At 35.6% G+C, this 13,428-nt stretch overlaps 1 protein-coding gene across 2 annotated transcripts; it reads right to left on the reverse strand.

Annotated features, from left to right (window-relative positions):
- Positions 1 to 208: 208 nt before the first annotated feature.
- On the reverse strand, positions 209 to 6,091 carry LOC120174338 (extra-large guanine nucleotide-binding protein 3-like). 2 transcript variants are annotated; one of them, XM_039181229.1, is made up of 10 exons: positions 5,920 to 6,091; positions 5,031 to 5,208; positions 3,906 to 4,936; positions 3,645 to 3,782; positions 2,630 to 2,734; positions 2,359 to 2,538; positions 1,736 to 1,913; positions 1,309 to 1,556; positions 1,008 to 1,180; positions 209 to 889 (listed from the first exon to the last, which is right to left on the reverse strand). In XM_039181229.1, the coding sequence occupies exons 3-10, from the start codon at positions 4,851 to 4,853 to the stop codon at positions 295 to 297; spliced, it is 2,565 nt and encodes an 854-aa protein (XP_039037160.1). In that variant the 5' UTR covers positions 4,854 to 4,936; positions 5,031 to 5,208; positions 5,920 to 6,091; the 3' UTR covers positions 209 to 294. The 2 variants fall into 2 exon arrangements, with proteins under 2 accessions (XP_039037160.1, XP_039037159.1); XM_039181228.1 differs by having other exon boundaries at positions 3,906 to 5,208.
- Between the last annotated feature and the right edge of the window lie 7,337 nt (positions 6,092 to 13,428).

The raw sequence follows: 13,428 nt of genomic DNA on the forward strand, positions 1-13,428 counted from the left end.
GGTTTGAACACCACATATGCAAAGGTATTTGAACGTTCAATGTTAAATGGTTGAGTATTTGAACAATAATACCTTATATTTATCGAGCAATAATATCTTGTACTTATCCCGAATTAAGAAAAAGAAAAAATCGTAGCAAAACAGCTTCCACTGATATCATTAAACTGATTTTTCTATAAATAGAATAGACATTACAACACCAAATCCTCATTTGTTTAAGCAACAAGGCAATCACAGAACACCTCTACAATCTTCTTCATACCGGAAGAATACAAGTAAATTCTGAAAGCAACCTCAATCTTGCCTCGCAAATGGTGAGGAGCTAACATCTGTGCTGTAAAATGAATCTTCTCCTTCATAGTAGTTTTCATCTTTCTCGTCTTCCCACTTGAGAACCTCCCTTATGTACTTAAATGCTTCGTCAATCGTTACCCGATGGTCCCTTGCCCTAGCTTGCCACACAAAGAGTTTCTGTCCGGTAAGAGAAGCATAAAGATCCTTGAACTTCATTGCGACGTAAAAGTAAGCCTGTTGAGCCAGGGAGTGATTGCTATGGAGAGGCCTAACTGGACTGAAATCATTGAACCACTCGCATGTGCTTAACGGCAACCGGTTGACTTTCTCCTCGAACAGATCGTACTTGTTTAGTATCAACACAAATGGAGTATCCTTAAAACAAGGGTGCCTTACCATCGTTTCGAATAGCTCCTTCACCTGCAACATCTTATTCTGAAGTAGTGTCCCACTGCCACTACTCTCTGGTGCTATCGATATCTGATCATAATCGCTAAGTGACACGCAGAAGATTACCGAGCGCACGTCTTCAAACATTTCCACCCACTTGCACCCTTCGTTCATGCCCTTCGCATTTACCCTTATAAGTTGAAACCTGCGAAGTAAAAACATGACAAATTAGCCCATAGATGCAAAGAAGACCCAACATGACAATCTGTAACATGCACCCCATTGGCAAAAGACTTAACTAACAGAATAATAGGAACAATTACTTGGTCAGGGGCAGGGATGGAGCTTCCAAATTGTCTGTGTAGGTTTCAGACATTGGACTACGATCATCGAGCGAAAACTCTATCAAAGCCAAACCATTTCCTTGGGTAATCCCTTCAGCATAAAGAATATCACGATCAGAAGGTTCATATTCATTGCTCGACACCTCAACAGCCTGAAGGAATCAAAAGTGTATCACATAGGTCAAGAAATTTTGATATTGCTGTGAATTCAAATGGCCAGCATATTAAACATAAAATGTATATACAGGCAATAAATTCAACAGGAAATAAGATGACACACCCTGCTTAAGAAGTACTCCGCAACCTCCGGAAGAAAGTGAAGCTCGTCTTTTCTTTTATATGTTTTCTGTATAGCAGGATCTTTCCACAACTCCTCAACTAATGGAGCATACTCACGTGTTGCAGCAGGGAAAAAAGCATCCAAATCTCCCGTCGCTATGATGTCCAGAAGCCAATCAGAAAAATGCTTTAGTCTTGGGTTAATCGAATATATGCACTGGTTAGTTTCACCAGAGTCAACCTCCCCACCTGAAATAATATTATAGCATCATCATGTACCAAACCTATATAAAACACTAGCAGAAAACAACTGCTAGAAACACCTTTTTCTCTTATAGAACAAGTTTACTAGGAAGTAACAAGTTCTACTTCAAAAGCTCAAAATTACGTTCAAAGTCAAAAAAGCTTTTGAAGTGGAGAAATGTTACCTGCTTCAATGTTCTCGTCATCAGGACCTAGTTCTCTTACACAAGACATTGCTTCCTCCTCAAACCGCTCTCTTCCGTCCAGTAATATGCTCAGGTATCTGTACATATTGCTCTGGATCATCAACTTGAGATCCTGAAGTTCCTCTTTAGAAAACCCATTCCCATACAAAAATTTTGCCTGTTCAATATGCATACTGAGCATTAGAAAATGGCATGAACTGCAATTCTAATAACTGAATTTTATCACTTGAGACAAAGGGAATATACCCACATCTTAATCATTCATACACCATAAGACCAAAAGCTACTAGACCAAGAAAGCACGAAGGAAAAGGAAATGTAGCCCACGCCACTGAAAGCACTGTTGATCTATGTGCAAAGAAACAGACTCAAAGTTTTCATAGACTGCATTTGCTTAAATATATGTCATCTACTAGGGATTGGAATGGAAGACATTTTTCATGTTCATGCAAGATATTATGCAACTTCCATCTAGGCAATAAATTTCTGGAGTGATTTAAGTTTCATCTTCAATGCAATTATGCAACTATGTCTATGCATTTGGCAGGGCAACCACAACATGATAGCAAGAGACAAATAAAGCAACAAGGAAAAGGCAAAACCTGCTTGAAAATGGTGCTGGTTCCAGAGCCTTGAAGCCCCAGTAGAAGAAGTTTTTGGGTCCTTTTCTGCTCTAGGTAATTAGGAACAGTAGAATAATTGCTAGCCTCCTCTCTTCCTCCTTGTGGTTGACCATGAAGCACAGGCAAAGAGAACAAGGTACAGATAAAACGAGTTGATGCCTGCACAATAGAAAAACCAAATCCAAATCACATCACATATAGAATACCATGATGCTATTGAGGTCGTTGGCACAATGGTACTTTAATATACCTTCTCATAGATGTTTCCTCTAATGTTATTTTGACCTTCTTCCTCATAACGACCATCATCATAAACCCAAAAGTGTGTGTCAGGAGGACACTGCACATTTGCCAACTGAAAGCATCAAGAAGATACATCAATGATTGGTTAAAGAATATGAAGAATGAAGATATACATTTAATATAATATTATTTTCCCATCCACATTTTAATCAGTTGTGGAGACAAAGTATATCAAAATGACAAAAAGAGACGGCATAATACACAGAAGTTGGTTAATAAAGTATTTCTTAGAAGGAATTTGTTATTTTTAACCAGTAATGACAAAGAACCGACAAGGGAAGTTAAGTATGATATTTGAATAGTGACATAGTAGTCAGGACAATTAAAATGGGAAAAGTACACTATGTGAGTGTGTAATAGAGAATATGATGCTAAAGCTCAAACAACTTTTACTTAAAACCTTGACATGTTACATTCTAAGTACATGTCTATAGCCTAACATTATAGGGCATATATCATAAAGACCTAAAATTATGTAACAGAGAGAATATTCTAAAGCTCAAAAAACTTTTTGTTAAAACACACATGCCTAGACCATGGACTCAACTCTTAATGAAAACAAGAAGCACCAATTTTACATGAATCTAAAACATCTGCTTTTTCCATGCTAAGACTAGGCGAGTAATCACCAAGGTACCAACAGACTAAGTCCTGAGCTGAAAGTATGCTTCGGAGACAACAGAACTAAAAGTGAACAACTGCTCTTCTTGAAGCAAAGACTCGACGACATCTTACAAAGCATGCAGTGAAACCCAGAGTGCAATGCTGAGTATCCAGATTTCAAACATGCCTAAACCATTAATCCCAAAACAGATATCTCCATGGGAAGTACAAAGATGGTGAGAAAACTTGGTATCAAATGAAGTCTGACATTGAGAACGTAAAGCAGGGACTCAAACAGAAAAGAAATGCCATGATCAAGAACAACAAATGAAAGATCCAGTATAACTATTATATGCTACCTTTAGCACCCTCAATTCAAGTTTCGTAATTTCCCGGCCATTGATATAGACTTCAGTATTACCATTGCTTGCATCAGGATTAAGCTTCCCTGTGAAATTTAAGTTTGAACTAATGATCCGATCTGGTTTTTCTCCTTCCTGTCAATTCAATATGAAGTCATGATAAAATCAAATCCCACACTGTAGATGTTTTCCCTTCTTGTTCAATAATGAAAAGTAGTGTGAAACATAAAATAGCACATATCACAAGTATGAACTTACCTTTCCCCAGAGACCGGATTCCTTATCATACCAATATCTACCAGGCTTCAACTTCCTCGGAGGTAAAGGGCATCCAAATAATTCTTCCATCTCTTCCGGCTTCAATGGATATCCATTCACAATTAACTGCTCTGGTCGGAGCTGATTAGCAGCACATTCTTTCTCTGCTTTCATAATCTGCTTTACCTCCAAAGGGCTAAGCATCCGTGACAAGAGCCTAGAATGTTTTCCTAGTCTTGACCGCTTCGATTCATCAATGGGCTGGCCAATGCATGTCACACATTTCCGTCCTTCAGGCATTGATCCCATTGCCCTAAGCACACAATTGCTGCAATACTTAGCATCGCAAACCAGACAAGATTCCTTTGTTTCCCATTTCCTCTTACCGCAACGATAACAAATTCTTTTCTTCTTTTCTGTTGAAACCCCAACAAAATCAGGGAAAACCGGCTTATTCATATCAACGTCTTCCCTCTCTGACCTTTCAACAGTATTAAATGTGACGACTGGCACTCTCCTTGCTTCATTAACAACTTGTCTAGGAGGATTGCAAACTGAACTGGGAGAAGCAGAAGGAGAAGCTGAAGAAAAATCAGGGTTTTGCAAGACGGATACCACTGACTCGGAGCTTGCTGAAACTCTTGGACTCTGTGTAGGCGGGCTTGTGACACCAGCAATATAAGATACTGGCAAGGGGATTGGTTCAATAACTGGACGGCCAGTATCAGCAACTGACCTTTGGGACTCTGATAGCGATTCTGCAGTAGAGATGGCATGTGAATTGACATCAAGAGGCTCAACTCTAGGCAGCTCATAAGCAACCGGAGGGCCCTTATACTCCATAGCTATAGAGTAATCCAGCTCCGATGAATCTTCGGGGAGAGATGCACCTGGTGGGAGCATTTTCCTGACCAATTCTTTCCAACTCTCACTTTCCTTTTGCTCCATCTTTTCCAATATAATACAAAGAGCTATCTACCGTACCTGAGTCTCAAACTACAACTTCTCAAGAGACACCCACATTAATCGAACTGTTAAAAGTCCATTTATGACATATGAGCTTTGATATCCTTGTAGCTTTTTTCAGAATAGAAAACTTGTAAAACTAGAATCACCTCAAATTACCTGGAAAGCAATCACCAGAACAGTGAATTCCTCAGCCCTTGTCGATACTTCCTTGCAATGAAACCAGAAATAATCACAATTCACAAGGCAGCCAGACCTCAACATACAAATTGTCACCCCATGAGGAAGTCTTCAAGTTTGAAAGGACATACTGGAAAGATCAATCATTTGACCCAAACTAAAAGAAATAAAATTCAAACCAATCGTTCAATCGACTATGGCAAATAGAATATGCCCAAATATAGCTGAAACACTTTTTGATAAGAACATAAATAACTTGAACAATTGGCAATGAGACAAAATAAAATAAAGGAAAATCTACCTTTTAGGTCCAAGAAAAGACTTTAACCCTATAATATCCTGAACTCATATAAGATCCAAATATAGTACATAAAAGTCAAATACTAAGAGAGATTCAAGTTAAAACAATAAAGCTTTTTAACTTAAAAAAAGGATGGAATTTAATTCTAGTCAAAACAATGGACATTTCAAGCTGAAAACAAATAATTCAATATAGGGGGTCTAGCAAGACTTTTCAGCTAAAACAGCAAAATAAAAACCAAAAATGAATCAGTCGACGGTCAAAAATGTTAGCAGCCATATGTTAGGTGATGAAGCTTAGAGACACAGCAAAACGCACTCACATCCATTCCAACGTTGAAAAAACTAAGTCTGTAAAACAAATTTATAATGTACCCAAAAAAAACAAGAAAGAAAAAAAAAACCCAGACTGATTGAAACAGATTATGCAACACAGAGAAAGGGATCGAAAACAAAAGGAATATGTTAAAATTCCCTTTTTTGAGCTAATCTTGCCACTTTCTAAAATGATTGGAGATAAAAGCAAAGATGAAAAGAAAAACAGGAAATTCAAAGAAAGAAAAAATACCTGAAAGAAAAAGAAAAAATTGAAAGTAAATGTCAGAGAGGCTGCTGAAGGCTGGCTTCAAAAATCCATGGGAACGAAACTTAAGCAGCAGAAGAAGAAAACTACATAAATCTCTTTACTTTCTGAGCTTCTTCGAATTACTTTAAGTTTTCTTTTTCTGCTATGATTAACTCAATAGAAGAAAAAAATCCCAAATGGAAAAATCAAGCATTTAGTGTGAGAGAATGATGATTATGATAGGATGAAAACTACAGATAGAGAGGGGTCCATTTTCCTTTCTTGTTCCATAGGATTATTATGAGTGAGCTTTTGTTTAAACTGGGTGAATTAAATTTTTTATTTTCTAATAGGTTAAATTACATTATTTTTATTGAATTTTACTCTCTATTCTATTTTTCTCACTGTACTTTTAATTTTTCTATTTTACTCATTTAACTTTACAGATTGAATCATTTTGTTCACTCTACTACTAACTCTTTAACGGTGTAATGATGTATCATTTTTCATTATTATTTAATATAAAATAATTAAAAATATAAATGGTAAATTACATTGTTCCTCACTGAACTTTACTCTCTCTCTCCCCTATTTTACTCACCCAACTATAAAATAAAAATAGAAGGTGGTCGGTTGCCACCGCTGGCCATCGTCGATCGCCATAGATGGTGGTCGTTTGGTCTCAAATTTCATGGGTCACTTCGCCTCGACACCTTGAGTTCAAATCCGAACTTTATTTTGTTGGAACTTGCTCTGAAGTCCACGAATCATAGATTGAAAATGAGTAAGCCGAAAAGTTTGAGTCGAGATTCACAGACAGTCAACGATGGTTAGAATGAAAAATGACATGATGGATGACGGCAACAATAGGGAAAGAAGAGTATCCAAAACAATGCCGTTTTGGTGTATATTTGAGTTTTTCATAATGACGTCATTTTGATACTTGTGTCATGTCACACACCGTTAGAGAGTTAACGGCAGAGTGAGCAAAATGATTCGATCTGTAAAGTTCATAGAGTTAAATAGAAAAATTGAAAGTACGATGAGCAAAATAGGAGAGAGTAAAATTTAGTGAGGAACGATATAATTTACCCTTTCTAATAAGTTATTTTTAATAGTATTTCTTAAAATAATTTTCTAATAAGGTATTTTTAATAATATTTCTTAAAATAAATTTATTGAGTAATTTCAGTAGTAAAAAGAAATTATTTTATTTTTTAAATTCTTGAATTCAAATAATTATGTTTGTAGTTGCGTACACCTCGATTGTGGGAACCCATTCCTTCCCGTCTATACTTGCCTCCGAACGGACCGCCTCGATCCTTTGGCAAAGGCTTGGATGACTCCCCCGATCCCTTTCAACCTTGGACTGCTCTCATTTTATGGTTCGTAACCTCGTTAGTAGCTATGGTATTTGGAATCTTCCTCTCTTTTCCTCCCTCTTTCCCTTTCATATCATCCCTCATATCATGAATATCCTTCCCCCGAGCCCTGATCTCGGTGAAATGACAGATTAAAAGACAGATTCCTTATCTTTTTACTTCATGTATGTAAATACATATGGAAAATTAGAGGATGAATTGTCTTTAGAGGAAGGAATAATTGTAATGCCCCAAAATTTGGCTAGTGACTAAAATGTAAGTTTTGAAAGTTTAGTGATAGTTTAAAGGGGTTAGAGACCCTCGAGAGGTGAGAGTTTTGTTTTCAAATAACACAGTAGTGGCATTGTTAGATATGTGGCCGGTTTAGAGCCTAGAGTAATCTCACGCTAGTATGTCATTCGAGCCTAGGAGGATTGGGAACAGTGCTTCATTATTCACTTATGGGCAGCAGCTATGCATGTAGCAGCAATGTTGTACGGCTCTGCATTGGAGCAAATATGCCTGCTGAAGACGTATGGAAATCTTGTAGTCTTCACCTTGAAGACGTGTAGAAATCCTAGAGTCTTCAAATTTCTCATGACTAAAGGTTTAGTTGCTGCTATATCTGTAACACCCCCAACCCGGATCCGAGTCCGAGGTGTCACATTAGCTTTTCAAAACTCTATTCTTTACAAATCCGTAAAATCTTAAATTCATGATTTAAGAAAATGGGTATTTTACATTAATAATTACAATCAAATTGTTTCTTTAAAATGGTCAGAGCATATTCAATTCAAATCTTGTAACTATATGCCAACTAAACTCTATAAACAAAATACATATGTTCAATATGTTTTTGATCTGATCCTCGTAAGGAATATACTGACTTGTCTTGCTCCTCGCTACTTCCATTCTCGCTTCTCAAACCTACGTATGAAATATTCACATACTATGTCTATGACTTAGTGAGGCATTAAACTTATAAGAGAAACTCTAACTTTTTAACCATGCATGAACATATCATACCATGTTATCATACAAAACAATATAACATTACGTATAATTAAATGTACACAGATACAAATCACTCATCATTTACTTCATTAATCTTATATCACTATCCATATTATTAATATTTATATATGTTAATCATATCTCTTGTCCTAACCTTTTTAACCAACATATATCACTCATAAACCAAACAGTACAAATATCATCATATATCACAAAAGCATATTCTTCACATGGAATATATTTATTGTTATATCTTTGTTTAGCCCATGAATATTTGTGAGAGCTAAAGATATGTGAGTACATAGAGTTTGTGCACTATGTTGTCACCACAGCTCATAAAATTCCCACTAGGGGCATGTATAATTTGTCCCGAATGACCACTGATAATCCCTCAACTCTTGGCATGCCAACTATATCTCTAGCTCTCATAACATATAACATGGGCATTATCTTTATATCATTTCACATATTCTTATCACATAGGCACATAGCTTCTTATCACATTTCATATGATCACATATACTTTTTTTCTCATATTCCTGTCATTCATAATCACATATACATGTGCTCTCATTTTCACATAAACATATGATTCACTTTCACATATCACATATCCTTGTAATCACATAGCTTATTTTTCATGTAATTTATATCACTTTTCATAAGATTTCATATTCCTATATCACATAGAACTCGTAACCTTTCTTGTGTAATCACTTCTATCATATTGTATCGCTTACCATTGGGTTACCTTATGTTTACATATATTATATAATTTTTAAACTCATAGCGTATGTCACATGTTCATAACATTTCTTATGTCCTTATCATACCTCTTATTTTATATTCTTAGATAATCATATAGATCATTTTCACTATTTCACATAACTTATCACACTAATATATATTTACACAAATCATGCAACATATATAATAACATGTCACCACATCGACTCATGCACACATATGAACCATAACAAATGCATACTTCTATCTAAGAATTCATGCATTTTACTATTAGAAATAGACTTGTCGCGAGTCTTATTTCCCATTAAACATCATATACTAAATAATGTGCACTCATCTTGGCCTCACTAAGTTTCAATCCCATTTTATGATTCATTTCTTTCGATCGAATCTTAACTTGATAGTCATCCCGAAACTTGTTCTTGTTCGATATCTATATAATCATAATTTCCAAGACGATTATTAGAAGCCTAAACCTTATAATTCGATGCTAATAACTTAAACTAATTTATTAAACTATAATTCACTTTTTCCTTTAGGGGGTGTATCGATGCACTATGGGTACATCGATGCACAAAGTAGCTTCGAAATTTCCATGCATCGATGCCTTCCTGTGTACATCGATGCACAATGAATAATTTCTGGAATTTACCCTTGATGCATCGGTACATGTTGAATGTGTACCGATGCACATTAGCCCAAAATTCCAATTTATGAACGAAAATTCACTCTTTTCAGCTTAATTACTTCATATATCATCCCCTTTATTATTCTTAACTTACGTACTCATCCTTAAACTCATTTATTCTCATTTATCACATCTTTATCCTCGAAATCTTATCTTCTAAATGAAATTCAAGAATCATACCAAATTTCTATATGTTCTAAATCAAATTCTATCACTCCAAATCTCTTAATTCAACTATTAACAAATCAAATTTAACTTCAAATTCTACTTATCAACTCTTTTCCAAAATTTCATTTAAAAACTTCTAATCTTTAATCTCTCTTAACTCCTTCATCTTATGGTTTTAAGATAAATTAAGTTTTCCTTAAGCTTAATTATCATCTCAAGAATTAAACCCAACTTCAAATTGAAAGGAAACAATCACTTGACATAATCTTACCTTACCAATGGAGCCACGGGAAGAAATGAAGAAGAAAGCCAAGCATCTTTAGAGTCTTCTTATTTTTCTTCTCCTCTCCACATGTCTACTTCTTTTATAAGGGAAAATAAAAATCTTTCTTTGTCAAATGACCATTATACCCCTTATTCCATCAGTTATTTACTGAACAATAAAAAAAATTCAAATCTTTTAAAATTTGACTTCAAATTTTAAAACTTCCATTTTAGTCACTTGCTCTAGTTTTGGGATGTTACAATATCACTTGAGATCAGTTCTAACAGAATTCAAAACCTTCATTTCAATCCATAAACCCACGCCAGCTGTCGCCTTTTGCCATCAATGAGCCTCCACCCTACCTCTCCTCCCCCAGTCGACCAAAAGCCCCATGAAATCTTGATCGATCGATGACAAATCAACGTTTTAAACTGCTCGAACCCTAGGATTAAAATCGTGATCCCACGCAATTTCGATGACCAAACGAAGGAAAATGCGTCATATGAGTAGAAAGATGGTAAGGACTACGTCGGTGGCGGTGTTTGTGGCCAAAAAGGCGGCGGCGATGAATTAAGGTTTGATTTGGGATTTTGGGGCTATTTTATAATATAAGGAAAGTTAATATTTTTTTAAAATATCATAATATTTTTAATATTTAAAAAAATATATCAAAATCACCTGATTGTGATAGTGTCACTTAACGGAAGAAATTAATGTCGTTGACGGCCTGGACACCTAAATGGGTAATGTTTGTAACGTTAGGCACCTGGATGAGACGAAAATTAGTTTAGGCACCTATTTGGGAAAACAATATAGTTTGAGAACTAATTTTGATATTAAGCTTATACTAATATTAAATTTTAAATATTAAATTTTATTTAAAAATTATAATATATATTTTTATAGAAACCGCTAGTTTTATTAAAAATAGAAAATATCTAGGATTATAATGAAAATTTATGAGCATAACCATAAACGTAAACCAAATTATAATTAGGATATTTTCCTATAACCATTAACACAAAAACTAGCCATCTAGATCACACAAGGATCATAAAAGGAAAATATTAAGAAACCTAACCAATGCTCAAATAAAAAAGAAACGAATAAATCTGACTACATCGGTAAACAAACCACAAAAAGGGTTAAAACTACTAAAAGACTGTCGAAAAGTCGCAAATCAAAGTCAAGCGATGTGAGAAAACTATCCACGAGTGCAAAAACGTGTATCCAAATCAATATGAGGGTCCAAAGTATGAAAGATCAATAAGATAACAAATTAGTGACATCTTGATCAGTCGTGGTGATGTCAAATTCAATCCTATGAAAAAAGATAAATAAAAAAAGGTAAAAAATTGTAAGCTAACAAAAGACAAAGAAAAATATGTCATAAAGACAGAGAATATGTCACAAGACCAAATGAATGAGTAGTTAATCGATTATTACTATGGTTATAGATATTGTTTGCAAAATTGGCGATTTGTCCAAAAAATCACCCTGACACACTAATCTTACCTGTCAAACACCCTTTTAACTTTTTTTACCGATCTAACACCCTTTGCAGTAAAGCGCCCCCTGCAGTGCGCTTTACGCTGATCTGGCGCCACGTGAGGTAAGGCGCGCCATATGCTGACTTGGATACACCTGGATAAAGCGCGGCCCCTGGGGCACGCCTTACGCCACGTAGGGTTATAGCGCGATACAGGGGCCACACCTTGCTAAAATTATGACACGCGTCAGAAAGGCGCGCCCCCTGCGTCGCGCCTTTGCTTAATTACTCACTTACCCCCGCCCGTTCACACCATTTCCCTCCCTATTAATACCTCCATTCTCAATCACTTTCATCACACCAAATCCTCTCAATTTCTCTCAAATACTCTTTATATTCTCTTATATATCTTTAAGGTATATTTTATTATATTTAATATTTTATTATTATTTTATTTAACTATTTAAATTATTTAATTTTTTTATAGATATAAAATGGAAGACGATCTACTTCGTTTGGATGGAAATCACATATCTCGACATTTTGCTGATACGGTAACATTTTAACGTTTTAATTTAATTGAAATTATTAGTAATAATTTATTTATTTATTGAAGGCATGATTATTAGTTTATAAATTAATTGTTGTAATTATTTATATTTTAGGAGAGAGATTGTATTTTAGATCTTTTTATTAGGAACCTTAAGTTAGTGATACCTACGCGTGTCTGGACGTATTTAGTAGAGGTTGGATTCGGTCACATAGGTAGATATGAAGGTCACTGTAAGATAGAACCAGACCTTATTTCTGCCTTAGTGGAGCGGTGAAGGCCAGGGACCCACATATTCCATCTTCCGTGCGGAGAGTGCACGATTACACTTGAGGATGTTTTTATAAACCTGGGGCTTTCGGTGGATGGAGGTGTGATATCAAGGATAGCGCACGGTTCTTGGACTACTTTGTGTCGGGATAATCTAGACGTGTCCCGGAAAATTTTAACGGTGGTCGGATACCATTAAATTGGTTAGATGCCAATTTTTGGGAGTTGAGCGCAGACGCCTCTGAAGATGAAGTAAAAATGTATGCACGGGCATGCATACTGCAGCTGATATGAGGGTTGTTGATGCCGGACAAATCGCGCAACCAACTTCACTGTATGTGGATGTGATATCTTGCCGAATTTCATCAGGTCGGATCACTCAGATGGGGCTCGAAAGTTTTGGCTTTCTTGTATAGGGAGATGTGTCGAGCGACTGACTACAGAAAAAATGTTATCGGCGGATGTCTCATTCTACTGCAGTCTTGGGCATGGTATCGATTACCCTTTTTATGTCTCGTTGTGAAGAACCCATTCATATTTCCACTACTGTTGAGGTAATTATAAAATTGATTTTGTATATTAATTATTTTATACAGTGTATAATTAATTTTTTCCTTGAATAGGTGGTCTACTGACAGGAATAATCATCAGGAGCTACCTGATGATTTAGAAAAAATTAGGGTGTTGATCGATCAGAAGGCTGGCACATAGGTATTCATTTTAATGTTTAAAAATCGATTTTAGATTATAGTTATATAATTAGATTATTATTTTGATAAAAATTATATATATTTGTTTTAGTTTGAATGGGTGTCATATTCTAATGATGATGTTAGGATGGCGATCCCACCTGAGTTGAGGGGTCCATCAGATATTTGGATGGCGATGATCCATTTGATTTGTTATGTGATCGTCGAGTGGCACTCCACTGATCGCGTACTCCGACATTTTGGTTGTTTT

This window comes from Hibiscus syriacus, unplaced genomic scaffold, assembly GCF_006381635.1.
Source record: "Hibiscus syriacus cultivar Baekdansim isolate YM2019G1 unplaced genomic scaffold, ASM638163v2 tig00112050_pilon, whole genome shotgun sequence".
NCBI classification, from domain to species: Eukaryota; Viridiplantae; Streptophyta; class Magnoliopsida; order Malvales; family Malvaceae; genus Hibiscus; species Hibiscus syriacus.